Raw genomic sequence first — 13,812 nt, forward strand, 5'->3', positions numbered from 1 at the left:
CAGCCAGTCAATCAAGGTAAGATTCTTGCACCCACTAGTATCAGAAAGCTTCGTGGATATTGCCACAGGACCATCTTTCTGGTGAAGTGTATTTGGTTTCTACTTGTATGGGTGGGTTTTAGACGTGGCTGGCGTTTCTTAGGGCTGCGCACCATTGGAACTAGAATGTCTATAAAATTGTTCATCTTACAACTTTGTTATGAATCAGCTTCCGGCAACTCAGTAGTAGTCCTACTCGGTACAAACCATATCTCATAGTGTATATCGGACCTCCAAAGGTTATACATTATACATTATACAATTTTTTGGGCGTCTACCCGCATACCACGATGGGAGCTGCCAAAACTCGATACAAGATGAGATTTATACATTACTAACGTATGCATTATGAAAAAGTGTACTGTAGCAGCCGATCTTGTGGGAATGCAGAGGTAGAATGGTCCTGGGGCCTTAACGCCAGAAACACCGGAAACATCAAGAACTCTGGTAAGCTCTGAAACTCCTGGATTGCTTGAAAAGCTGGCGGTAAAGGCAATTGTGGGATGATTGCGCACTCGCTGATTGTTTCCAGCGTATTCGAGAAGTCTTCCACTGCAAGCCAGACAGACGCCGCAGGGGTCAACTGCCATGCTTGTCCATGTGATGTCTTGAGCCACCCTCGTCCACTCTGGGTCTGCAACCACTCTCGTCCACCCATGGTCTGCAGCCACTCTCGCCCACTCTGGGTCAGCAGCCACTCTTGCCCACTCTTGGTCTGCAGCCACTCTCGCCCACTCTGGGTCAGCAGCCACTCTTGCCCACTCTTGGTCTGCAACCATTCTTGGCCACGCTTGGTCTGCAGCCCATCTGGGGTCCGCAGCCACTCTCGTCCGCCCGGAGCATGCAGCCATTCTCGCCCTCCTGGGGTCAGGAACCACTCTTCCGCACTCAGGGTCAGTAACCACTCTTGCCCACTCTGGGTCAGTAGCCACTCTTGCCCATGAAAGGTGTGCAACCATGCATGCCCGATCGGAGTCTGCAGTCCATTTAGGGTCTGCAGGCGGTCGCGCTCACTCTGGGTCTCCAGCTACTCCTGCCCACCCTGTGTCTCCAGCCACTTCCTCCCGCCCTGTGTCTTCAACCACTCCACTCGGCTCTGTGTCCCCAGCCATTCCCTTCCGCTCTGTGTCTGCAACCAGTTCCTCCCACCCTGTGTCTGCAACCACTCCCTCCCGCCCTGTGTCTGCAACCACACCCTCCCGCTCTGTATCTCCAACCACTTCCTCCCGCTCTGCATCTCCAACCACTCCCACCCGCTCTGTGTCTCCAACCACTCCCACCCGGTCAGCGTCTCCAACCACTCCCTCCCATTCTGCGTCTCCAGCTACTTCCTCCCGTTCTGTGTCTCCAACCACTCCCTCCAGTTCTGTGTCTCCAGCAACCCCTCCCTGCTCTGAGTCTGTGCCAGCTCTTGCCCGCTCTGAGTTTCCGACGAACCAACTGGAATGTTAAGCATCCGCTGCCGAATCTTCTGAGTCTTCTGCTGAATCTTCCGAGTCCGCAACCATCTTAGCCCCCAATGGCTCTGCCGCCATTTCTGCCCACTTGTGGTCTGCCGCCACTCTCGCCCACTCTTGGTGCCCAACCATTTTCGTCCGCTCCTGGTGTCCAGCCATTCTCTGCCGCTCTGGGTCTCCAGCCACTCTCGCCCACTCTTGGTGTCCAACCATTGTCGTCCGCTCCAGGTGCCCAGCCATTCTCGGCTGCTCTGGGTCTCCAGCTACTCTCGCCCATTTCTCTTCAGCCACTTTCACCCAGGCATGGTCTGCAGCCATTCACGGCTACTCGGGGTCTGCAGCCATTCACAGCCACTCTGGCTCTGCAGCCACTCTTGTCCCCTCTGTGTCTGCAGCCATTTTCGGCCACTCAGTGTCTGTTGCAGCCACACACGTCCAGTAGAGGTCCGGAGCCACTCCTCCCCGCGTCGGCTCTGCAACCACTCTCCTCCAGTCTTGGTATGCAGCCACTTTCCACCGGTCTGGGTCTGCAACCATTCTCGCCCCCTCGGAGTCTCCAGCCAGCCTTGCTCGCTGATCGTCTCCAGCCAGTCTCGCCCGTTCCAGGTCTCCAATGGCATGTGCTCGCCAGGGCCATCAGTAACTTGTCGTTGTCTCTGAGTCCACAGCCACCCTCGCCCACTCTGCAGCCAACCTTTCCCTCTCTCAGTCTCCAACCAAGTGTCCCCTGAGTGAGTCTCCAACCAATGCCTCCCGCCACAGGTCTCCAACCAGTCTTCTCCCTTCTGTGTCCGCAGATAGTCTTCCCCACCTTGGGTCTGCAGCCATGCACGTCCATCCAAAGTCTCTAACCAGGACCGCAAACCCGACCCGCGAGCTCCCCGAAGCCATAACAGGCCCGTAAGAACATGCAGCGGCTCCGGTGGCTCAACTATGAAGGCCAACGATTGTTGCAAGTTCTGGGGGGCGTGGAGTTCCATAGGCTGATTCTGTGACTTCAATTCTAAGAGCGCATCTATGAGGGCAGTGCATTCTGGAATGTCTTGGATCATCAAGCGGAAAGAGGAATGAGCGAGTAGGGAATGTGGTGCTGTCATGGGTTGTAATCCAAGGAGGTTGCAGTTTGAGAAGTCTGAAACATAGTCTCGCATGGACGAGTGGTAGATATTCACGGGCTGGCTGCTGTTGGCGGGAATATACATGAAGGATCGTAGCTGTACCAGTGTGGTCGCGACATCGCTGCCTTGACCAGGGCCAAGGAGTTTTGAAATCTGTGAGATCGGCAGAGGATCTGCAAGGGTAGCAACAACTGACAAGTGCTGGTATGCCCGGTTGAGGTCCGAACAGGTGGAGAGGATACAGTTGTATAACTTGTACACTTCCGTTCCAGGTAGCAGATCATTTGTTAGCTCGAGCATGAGCTCAAGGCCATCCTGGGGGTCATCATATCCATCATCGACAAACTTCATCATCGTAGATGCCACGATGAAACGTCTGCCAGCTCGATTCGCCAGCCGCGCAAGTTTATCCGCTGTGGGCTGCGGGAAATCAGGATGGCGACTTCGCAACTCTATGAAGGAGTGCCGTAAGAATATACAGATATCATTGTCAACATCTTCGCCGTCTAACGAGATGGTACCAGCAACGCCCTCCCCAGAAGTGATCACCGGTATCTCATGCACCAGTGCGCGCATCTCTTCTTTTGAATGGCTTTACGGATATGCTCTTCCAAGCGACTTGTGAGTAGAATGTGGATCACGGGAAGCTCAGGATCACGAAGAGCTTCTCCGAGAAGGGAGATGAGATCGGCGACGGTTTCAGGTTTGCATTCATCGAGGGCATCGACAACAAACACCGGAGGCGGACACTCGCGCAGCCTGGATTTCAGGTGAGAGAGAGGTTGGCGACATAACGCATTCATCTGGTCGCGAAGAGACTTGCTGGGGTCTAGAACCGCAGGATTCTCGCGGATAGCTCTGTTCACGTCCTTCTTGATGCTGGGAAAATTGGTCGCAAGCTGGTAAGCAAGGGTCGCAAAGAAATGACCGATCGTGCTGCGGTTCCTGTGCTTGCGCGAGAAAAAGAATGTCCCCGCGAGCCTTGTTTCGATTTTCGTCTCCTCTGTCATTTTCAGACCTTTCATCCTCTCAGCTACAGTGAATGCCACAGCAGACTTTCCAACGCCTGCCGTGCCGTGCAGCCAAATGATTTGACTCTGTTTTGCTCGTCCAATGATCCGTGGATAAATTTAAGAAGGTCTACTCGGTCCCTTCAAAACATTTTGGATGAGGCTGGCGTTCAAGGGAGTCATATTCAGCACATAGGACAGCGATCTGAGACAGGTTCTCCCAAGTTCCTTCGGCCATTGCTAGAAGCTCGCCAGGCACTGTCAGTTAGGTCAGAGTGAGAGTTGATAAGGGAAGGAGATATTTACGTTGAACCCAGTCACTTATTTACAGAGGTTGATGATAGAATGTGACGCAAAATGTGAGTTAGGATGGAGCAAGTCGGGGAAGCACTAGTCAAGTTCAACGGTGTAATTAGAAATCATGATTGGTGATGGCTATCTCGGAGTGGACGACATACGGCGATGTTAATTGGACAATCAAATCCTAAGCTCAAACTTCGATCTTTCAAGTCCGGAGGAAGTCGTGAAACGATACTTGGGTATCAGCCTGCTCAGCAAGTGCGTTCACAGTTCAACTGGGCGGCAGCAAAAAGACCGAGTAATGGAGATAGCAACGTAAAAAGAATGTTTGAGATAGAATGGATAATCAACTGCGGTGCTATTCCAACTTGCTGGATGGTGGTTGAATGCAGTCGAGTTGAAAGGCTGAGCAGGCGCTTGTCTCAATTCAAGGTTGCTGTGCAAGGTTACCTTTGCACCACGGGTTATTTAAGTAACCAAAATTTGACAAGGTTATAGTTGAACGTACCAGTATCACTCTACCATATACGAACTATCGCTGTTGAATACTTCCAGGATATCTATAACCTCGGATGCGGCTGAAGCTGAAGTTGCACCTTGACCGGTGACCTCTCTCACTGTGCAACGCAAGTGTCACCACACGCCGCCACCTGCCAGGATAGTTTTCTGACCCAGTCAGCTCGATGATCATTGATCAGTGCTTATATTTGCCCATCATGAGAACGATCGAAATGAACACAATGAGATTGGTGGGTAAAACTGTGTCGGCTATGTATACAAGTTGAAGCGAACATGTCAAGCAGTTGTCTGCCATGGTCAGGGGTCTTTGAATGTCGTCACTCGTGTGACACATGTCACAGACGTACTAGTTCGAAGTTATTTGAAATTGAAGGAGCCGAATATATTAAACACCAAAATCATGGCAGGACCAGGATTTGAACCTAGGCCTTCCCAACTCCGGGGGGACGTCTTAACCACTAGACTATCCAGCCATTACAGTTTCCCTCACTGCATCCAATGTGTGGATTACATCATATTCCAACACACCCCCTTAATCCACACAGGGATTACAAGGTACCATTTTTTGGGTTCAGCGGAAGTTGTGCCTATTTCTAAGGTCACATCCGTCAACAGGGCTCATAACCTATTAAACACCAAAATCATGGCAGGACCAGGATTTGAACCTAGGCCTTCCCAACTCCAGGGGGATGTCTTAACCACTAGACTATCCAGCCGTTACAGTTTCCCTCACTGCATCCAATGTGTGGATTACATCATATTCCAACATATTAATGCTAGACACTAGACACTGCGTTAGCCCTCAGTCGTGATGGAACAGACTGTATTATAATATACCTAGACACTGCGTTAGCCTAGCATAAGTGTCCATTAGTGTCTAGGTATGGTTCGGATATGCGAAGAGCTCACCCTCAGTTGTGATGGAACAGACTGAGGGGAGAAGACGAAGCAAGAAGGTCTATATACAATGGTTCGTATTCCAGTCGTTCAACTCCGCTGCCGTAGGCTTATCATGTCGGCACTAACAGAATAAGGCCCGACTGATCATGATCAGTGCTGTCCAAATATGAATAAAATAATCTCGACGGCGTATTTTATTCTAATCATATTATATTCTCTATCCGCCCCGAGATATTTAATGATAGCATTATTGTATTCATATTGTATTCATATGTATTCGTATCTAATCATATTTAATGGATAGAAACATCATCGAGGTACTGAATTCCGTCGCCGAGGCCAAGCTTCAACAACTCCTTCATAATGACAGCGGCGGAAGCAGTCTCTGCAGTCATTGAAGAGCATGAATCGGAAAGTGTGTGTTTGCTACTAGAAAACAGGCGCTCGACAGCGACACTGACGGTGGGAATAGCAAGAACATCACGAGCAATGCACGACAGGATAGGAAATGTCGTCTCGTGTTGCTGCGAAGACAACAGTCAGACATTTTTGTTAGGAATTATGTGAGAAGGTTACTCACCTTCCACCACTGAAGCGGATTGGTCATTTGTTCAGGTGAACAAGGGTAGAGACCACTTAAATAGATGTCTACTTCTTTCTGCGCTGTAGAGGAACCACCACTAGACATGGTCAAAGCTGCAATGAGGGCAGACTTCGATGGTGAGGCTGGGGCTGATGCAGGAGTAGCGGCTGATTTTCTTATAGTGCCGTCGTCGGTCTCATAAGTCCCATAAAGGTGTTCGAGCAAGATCTGAGCACGACTGCCGAGATTCCCAGTAGGCCATAAGTTCTTGTCTTCGAAGTATGCAACTCGTATGCATGGATGCAAAACTAGTACTAGGATGAGCTTGATGACACGTAAGACAATAAAAACACTTACCGGCACCTAGCAAAGGGTAATCAGATTCCAAGGCTTTGTCCATGTGGTGCCAAAGCTTCTCAAGGCCAGCTTGCAAAGCCTGTGCGAGTCCATATGCTCGCCACTTCTTCAGAACTGAACCCTGATAGGACAACTATAAATGATCCAGTCCAAGTGAACGATGGTAGTAAACATACACTTCATAGATTAGACTTAACAATGCTTCTACCCAAGCTTGTACAAGAGTCAGGCCATTGTTTGCTTCAATCCCAGGAACTCGAGCAAAATGTGACGTAAAGCTGTGGGCAAGTTGTAAGCCGTACTTGCCACATACAATGAGCTTCTTTTTCTCGTCATCATTACGTTGAAAGGCTCATTCCCATGAGCGATTGAAAGAGTAAAATGGCCCCTCTTCCTCATCAACTCCAAAATCACAAAGATGCATAGCAAGAGGGCCATCTTCTGTTCCTTCTGGCATAGTCAATGGCAGGCCTGTAATTGCATGTTGAAGGTCAAGAAGTAACCGTGAAAGCTGATCCACGCTGCCAAATATGGCCATGTTTGTGATTCGAAGCGCAGTCAGACTCACAGCATTCCACTTACAGATTTTGGTGGGTGGGAAATCTTTAGATAAACTGTACAGTTCATCCCCGACACTTATGCATAATGCATTTCGTTCATGGGCTATCCAATACATATGTTAGTACCGTATTCAGAATATGGATAAATACACCAACCATAATGTATTGTATTCATAATATATTGTAACATATTCACTCGTATTCCTCAGGACCGAGAATACAGGGCCAAGGTATTATATTCAGAGTATTCGAATATATTCATAATAATATTCAATCATATTCTATATTGTGGCCAGCACTGATCATGATAGCCTAACCCAGAAACCGTGTTTGAAACTGAAGACTTTTCCAAATCCTACAGAATGTCATGCACTAGAACGGTACCGTACAAATGAATTATTTCACGCATAATAGTACTAACTTCATAAAGAAGCAAAACGAGGAAGGAAGCGAGGAGATGGCGTGAGGCTGTCCCAACCAATTGGCAAAATAGTTCACTACTTCATAGAAGAAGATGGTCAAACACCTCATAAAACCATCCGCCAAGTTGAAGGAGGAATATGGCCTTCTTCATAACTGAGCACATACAGGCGCAGGATTCCGAGTTACGATGCGACCTGACTCTCCCAGTGTTTACACCCGAAGTTAAGAGAATGGGCGGCCAGAGTCGAGTTTACCTCGGCGATCCGACATCGACTTTCTCATACCCTGGCAGTGCACGGTGGTCACTGTTCTTGCGCGTTGGTGCTGCCTTCTTTGCAGGATTCTTTGTATGTCTGGCTGTGGTTGCGCAATATGTCTCATCAAACCAATCATGCTTGTCATTTTCACTTTTCACTGCTTTACTGCCTACGCACGTGGGAGCACCCGAATGGCATGAATACCCTCTGGCCGAGCCCACCAACGTGTTTCCCTCCATGTTTCCCTCCAAGTATGTTTCTCTCCAGCTGCCGTTGTTTTCAAGATTGGAGCTGTAGTTGTGTAGTGTTGGCCATCCAGGTCCAACACAAGCAGGTGCCGAGCCTGGTGTAGCTGCTACAGCTCCTTCCTATCCTTTGCATTCTGGTGTAGTGCACCTTGTATCCCCTACACGTTTTTCTCAGGACAATGCGAAGGCCAGAACGAAGGACTTCAATATTTTCCGTAGCTGGGGAAGCTTATCTCCATGGTACTCCATCCAACGTGGAAAATTTGGTATTGATTCTGGTCCAGAAGCCCCCGATACCTGCAATATCACTGGCGTCCATCTTCTACATCGTCACGGTGCACGATACCCAGCTGACTACTGTGAGTCGATCACATCTAGATTTTAAGTAGCTTCTGAGAGAGGGTTTGTGCAATAGCTAGCGGTACTGGGCCGGGTAGGTTTGCCTCGAAGTTAAACAGGAATGCAGAAAATGTCACAGCTACTGGGCTTCTTTCATTTTTGGACGACTGGTGAGGTAGCCTAGAAAATGAACAAGGTAGCTGATGTCTGATCCCATTTCCACAGGACATACAAGTTAGTAAGCGAAGGTAATGGCTGTACGTTAACAGACAGCAGCTCCAATGCTCAATTATTGTCAGGATTGACGCCTTTTGGGAGGTCTCAGTTGTGTAAGAGAATTATTATGTCTTATAGCAGCAGATTGTGATATTCATATAGATGATCTTGGCGTGTCGATGCGCATGAGATACGGGTTTCTTCTAAAGGTTTATTTTATGTCTCCCTGCTTTGTTCTTCGATTTGACTATATCATTCAGAATTTCAGCGAAACAAATACGTTGCCTGTGTTCAGAACGGCATCCAAGTAAGTATTTCAAGAGTCAATAATTCGCATCCTGAAGATGACGTATGAAGAACTCGGGTGTTAAACTCTGCGCAAAATTTTGCTCTTGGATTTTTTTGGTTACCCTCTCGAGGGCCAGTATCAACAACAGATCATGATCAAGGCCAAAGGTGTAAGTCATCTGAACTATTCTAAGATACCTGACTAACAATGCGTGCATGTCAGTTAAACAATACTCTTGCCCCTCAACGATCTTGTACCAATAGTGACAATCCCAATCGGGGCTACCGCAGCCAACCACATGTTAATGCGTGGAAAGCAGTGTATCTCAGGGATACCGTTCTGCATTTGCAGCAATACTTCGATGGGTTTGTATTGGATGTTGAAGATGTTTATGCCATGCAAGAATTGTGCGCGTATGAGTCGGTCGCTCTTGGTTATTCCAAGTTCTGCGAACTCTTCACAGAGAAGGAGTGGGAAGGCTTCGATTATTCGTGAGAGATCTTTTCTATACTGTTTGCACGCCGCTGATCTTGACCAGACATGATCTTAACTTTTGGTGCATCCTTTCCTTCGCTTGCCACTGAAAGTCGAAAATTCTGACAAAATATATAGGTACAATGTGGCTTGGGGCTCACCTGTTGGTAGGGCAGAAGGAATTGGCTATGTGCAAGAGCTCGTGTCTCGTCTCACTCAGACGCCGATTGAAACGCACAATAGTTCCACCAATGCGACACTTCATAACACTGTCACTTTCCCCTTTGGACACAGCCTTTATGTGGATGCAACACATAAAACTGTGGTATTAAGTGGTCAGCTTGTTGTTAGTTTTGAGCTTGGGAAACGTCCTGATCTTCGTTCATTGACAGTCCTTACCGCATTGAACCTTTCGAGCTTTGCGGCAATGCGACCATTGCCCAGCGATCATATTCCAGAATATCGCATGTTTAGGACAAGAGAGCTTGCTCCATTCGCAAACAATGTACAGTTCCAGCATAAGTAATCCCACGATCCTTCTAAATTACTTCTGATTTTTTTTTCATCCTCAGTCCTATCGTGCTCTACGGAACACGACCCACAAATTCGTGTGATCGTTAATGACGGTGTTGCACCGCTGACGAATCTAAAAGGGTGTCAAGATCATCCAGATGGGATGTGCTCGATCCATGCTTTGTTGACGCGCAGAAAGAGAACATTCGGAATACGGACTGGGACTTTGCTTGTAATGCCGATTTGACGATCCCTGATGGATGGGAAACTACCACGGGCTACCCTCCTCTTTAGATTGTTGGGGCAACTCAACCTCGCGTTAGGGTGCACCCCATGCAGCCTGCGTTGGGTCAAATTTATTACTCAGGTCACTGTCTCGCGAGGTATAATCTGCATAGAGAATTTTCCATCTCCATCTTGTGTCTGTACCTGCTAGTATGTTTTACTAAATGTTGGCGTCTAAATCATGTTGTCTGTGCATGGTACCTGTGTTAGTTATCCCATTTTGATTTATCTCTATCCACATGTCTGACTCACTGAGACTCCTCGGAGACTTGCAGAGATGAAATGGATTGAACAATTTGAACATATTGCAGGCTCCGCGACTGACAATCAAAAGTAAATGGTGTAACTCTGGTACCTCAGTATCTGGTGTGGTTGAGGGTATCTTAATTAAGCTCCGTGTTCCGCTCTCCCCATGGCGCGGGATACACAATACAAGGCATGTATTTGTGGCTAATTCATGTTGTGTACTGATGAGAAATGACACAAGAAGTACTGTGGTTGGCCAGCAGTGTACATAAAAGAAGTGATGAATCTGGATTCCAAAGAGTGCCAAAATTTCAGGCCAGACTGGAATTTATATTTTGTGGGTGTACAAATGACATCATAGTGACTCGGAGTCTGTACACTTGTTCAATAACTTGGAATGCATGAATCGAAGTGAACTTGCATTTCTGCTGTATACCTAAGCCTTCTCAATGTATCATGCTGCTCCTGAAAGCTGAAAAACCTTGCAACACTGCCAACACACTGCTTAAATAGCTAGATAATGTGGGCACCAATCAGTAAAACTAAAACAGCCTGTACAGAGCCTCTAGTGTTGCCATGGCTCTGGCTTATTACTGGTTTGAGCCGTGGACCGAACCATGAGATAACACATGACTTTAGCTTATATAATTTACAGTTCGGCTTGGCTCAAATGCCGACAGTTAATTGGGTTTAATTTTATTTATACTAAGCTAATGGGTCGCGTGATTCTCAGTGTCATTGCGAACGACATGAACCTTGTTTGAGTTTGACTCAAATATTCTCCACTTAGTGGGCATGATTTGAGCTGGTTGTTGGCAGCCGCGACCAGTGTGTTTTCACATGTTGGGGATTTGTTAATCCCTGTTTCATGCTCCATTACTCCTATAGTGGAGTAGGGCTTGCTTAGCGGGCGACTCAGGTTAGCTTTGGTTTGTCCTCTTTCTAACCTTTCCTGTTGCTTCGCTAGGTGAGCTATTTGTTAGATTGTGTTGTATACCTCTTTCTAACCTTTCATGTCACTTTGCCAGTTAGTTTTTGAGCAATCTCACAACTTCGTTATCATCAGAATTCTTCTTCATGTCTGAAAATGGAGAAACCTCTCAAACAGCTACCTCAACAGAACAAACCACAGAATGTTCCACAGATCTCAACTGCATTGAACAATGCAACGAGCTCATTAATCAACATCGACTTGGACACAGTGGCAAAGCCATCACCATACTTGATATCAGAGAAAGTCTTCTCCAGTCCCCCGCTGTTAGGAGTGGACGGAACATTAATGAAGCCCTTGATGTCTTCATTGGAATGCTCGACAGTATCAATGCTTCCAGAGCACAAGCTTCAGAACAAGGACACCAAAGTAGCGGGACTTTCGAGGAAGAGGAAACTCATCGAGAGGATAGGGGAAGCGACAATGTTGAAGAAACAGAAGTGGGACGAAAGCAGACCAGAGTTGTCACTGATTCAGAGGATGAAGATGAACCCAGTTCAAAGCAAGCCAAGACTGTTGATTCCAGCAAATTTCCCTAGACTGAAAGACGGACAACAGCGCTTGCCTCTTTACCTCAGGATATCAGAGAAACCTATCAACAACTCGAAAACTTTGCCACTGATCCAAAAGGTGTTGTCAATGACATCCTGTCAACTCCAGGGTGCCCACCCTTCCCACCTAGTGAATGGCTCAACATTGTTCATTGGAAGTATGTTGACCTCGCCAAAGTCCTCGACTCAGCTCACATGACTGAGCTGGATCCAAAAAAGACCCATGTCATTGACAACAAGATTGAGCTTGCCTTGCGAGTCTTGAAGTCATCAGCAGGAATCAAAACATCCTCTGACCATAATATCGCCTTCTCCATGTATATTGAAGCAATCTCCTTTGTCTTCCCTCAGTGAAGGGATGAATTCACACAATATAACACCTACCTTAGTCGGCTCTTCCATGCCATGGAAATCCACCTCCACTCCTGCGTCATTGAATTTGACTGATCCATTAGAAACCAAGTGGCCATGCAAAGAAACCTACGCCTCACTGATTATTCCCAATTTGAGCACCTCAGAACGACCTTCCTCACCTCCTTTGGCATTGGTGCCAATTCCACCTCATCTGCATCTAGTTCCAGGGGAAGATCAAATTGGAGGGATGGATATGGAGGAAGGGATGATCCCTGTCATAAATGGAATAGAAGAACCTGCCAGAAATCAGATGGTGAATGTAGGTTCTCTCACTACTATGATTGGAGAGGATGTTGTGGCCCCCATTGAAAATCGGAATGCCCGGATAAAGGAGGGGCTAAATGAGAGTATCGTGCAGGGACAAAGATTTAGGCACAAAGGAGTTTGGGGAAGTGGAATCTCCTGCTGTAGCCATACTGCCCTCTGGACAGAGACTGTGGTTCCAATGCCTCAGCCACCTGCATGTGAGTTCTTGAACCATGGAGCTTTGGATACCATCCAGCGCCATCCCTCTTTGTTTAGAGTCTCTACGCCTATTAAAGTTGACGTTTTCGAATCTCTACTCTTGGACCATCCAAACCAACCTTTTGTTTGTTCGGTCTGCACTGGACTTAGAGAAGGTTTTTGGCCTTTTGCCGATTCTCATCCTGAGGAATGGCCGCTCATCTATGACAACTCTGATCGACCTCCCAAGACTGAGGATGAAAAAGAGTTTCTATGCGCGCAGATTGAGAAGGAGGTTGAAGTTGGACATTACTCTCAGGCATTTGGACCAGATCTGCTTCCTGGCATGTATAGCATGCCTATCCATGCTGTACCAAAACCAGGAACTAACAAGCATTGACTGGTTACCGATCATAGTGCTGGGAAACATGCCCTTAATGCCATGATCTCTCATGATGACATTGCTGGCGTCACTTTGGATAATGTGCATGATTTGGCTAATGGTCTGCAGGTGTTTAAACACTGGAGACCTCATGCTAAACTTAATCTTTGGAAGGTAGACGTGTTGGAAGCTTACTGACATATGCCTATGCACCCATTGTGGCAGATAAAGCAAATCGTGAGTTTTCAAGGTCGTCGATATGTTGATCAAAGAAACATGTTTGGAGGTCGAGCTTCTCAGCGGATCTATCACATGTTCATGTCTCTAGTCATATGGATCGTGATCTTCAAGATTCTTATTAATTTCCTGTACATCTACGTCGACGACTCTTTCTTGTTTGAAGATAAACGCAGTCTTGAGCTTTATGCTCTGTACAGGAAACTCCTTCCATCGAATCTTGTCAAGCTTCTTCGACTCTGGGATGCTATCAGTCTACCTCATGAAGAGCGAAAACAGATCTTTGGCCTCAAACTTCCTATTATCAGTTTTGATGTTGACCCTAACTTAATGTGCGCCCGCATGTCGGTTGACTCTTGTACTCGTCTTATTCAAGAGTTGGTTGATTTTGCACAATGAGGGTCATGAAGGTCTCTTCATGATTTTTCAGCATTTAGCCAGCTGGCTGAACTGGGCTCTCAATGTCTATCCACTGCTTAGGCCTGGATTATTGGCTCTCTACGCTAAGACCTTGGGCAAACCAGTTTCAAAAGCTCTTATTTGGGTTAATTGGGATGTCATTTGAGGATTAACTTGGGTCATACATCATCTTCATTCTGCCGAAGGCGTCTTCTTCTTCAAATCTGTCTCATGGAACTTTGCGTATCTTCCAGATGATGT

At 47.2% G+C, this 13,812-nt stretch overlaps 3 protein-coding genes and 2 non-coding genes across 5 annotated transcripts; 2 read left to right on the plus strand and 3 right to left on the minus strand.

The window, feature by feature from the left end:
- Nucleotides 1–4,844: 4,844 nt before the first annotated feature.
- Nucleotides 4,845–4,916, minus strand: DFJ58DRAFT_t32. Its single transcript has one exon. It is a non-coding gene; the product is annotated as a tRNA-Ser (tRNA).
- A 171-nt stretch (nt 4,917–5,087) lies between these two features.
- Nucleotides 5,088–5,159, minus strand: DFJ58DRAFT_t31. The gene has a single exon. It is a non-coding gene; the product is annotated as a tRNA-Ser (tRNA).
- Nucleotides 5,160–5,785: 626 nt separating this feature from the next.
- DFJ58DRAFT_762266 (uncharacterized protein) lies at nt 5,786–6,828 on the minus strand. The gene is made up of 3 exons (XM_041388536.1): nt 6,698–6,828; nt 6,284–6,338; nt 5,786–6,234 (listed from the first exon to the last, which is right to left on the minus strand). Exons 1-3 carry the CDS (start codon nt 6,719–6,721, stop codon nt 5,903–5,905), a joined length of 411 nt encoding a protein of 136 aa, XP_041249295.1. The 5' UTR covers nt 6,722–6,828; the 3' UTR covers nt 5,786–5,902.
- Nucleotides 6,829–7,403: 575 nt separating this feature from the next.
- DFJ58DRAFT_762267 (histidine phosphatase superfamily) lies at nt 7,404–9,899 on the plus strand (the record flags this gene model as incomplete). The annotated part of the gene is made up of 11 exons (XM_041388537.1): nt 7,404–7,774; nt 7,829–8,130; nt 8,187–8,280; nt 8,387–8,437; nt 8,517–8,633; nt 8,684–8,750; nt 8,838–9,106; nt 9,154–9,171; nt 9,228–9,424; nt 9,482–9,611; nt 9,761–9,899. The coding sequence occupies 11 exons, from the start codon at nt 7,404–7,406 to the stop codon at nt 9,894–9,896; spliced, it is 1,752 nt and encodes a 583-aa protein (XP_041249296.1).
- A 1,311-nt stretch (nt 9,900–11,210) lies between these two features.
- DFJ58DRAFT_837078 (uncharacterized protein) lies at nt 11,211–12,029 on the plus strand (the record flags this gene model as incomplete). Its single annotated transcript, XM_041392336.1, has 2 exons — nt 11,211–11,639; nt 11,703–12,029. The coding sequence occupies 2 exons, from the start codon at nt 11,211–11,213 to the stop codon at nt 12,027–12,029; spliced, it is 756 nt and encodes a 251-aa protein (XP_041249297.1).
- Between the last annotated feature and the right edge of the window lie 1,783 nt (nt 12,030–13,812).

This window comes from Suillus subalutaceus, assembly GCF_016647625.1.
Source record: "Suillus subalutaceus strain FC151 chromosome Unknown DFJ58scaffold_8, whole genome shotgun sequence".
Classification (NCBI taxonomy): Eukaryota; Fungi; Basidiomycota; class Agaricomycetes; order Boletales; family Suillaceae; genus Suillus; species Suillus subalutaceus.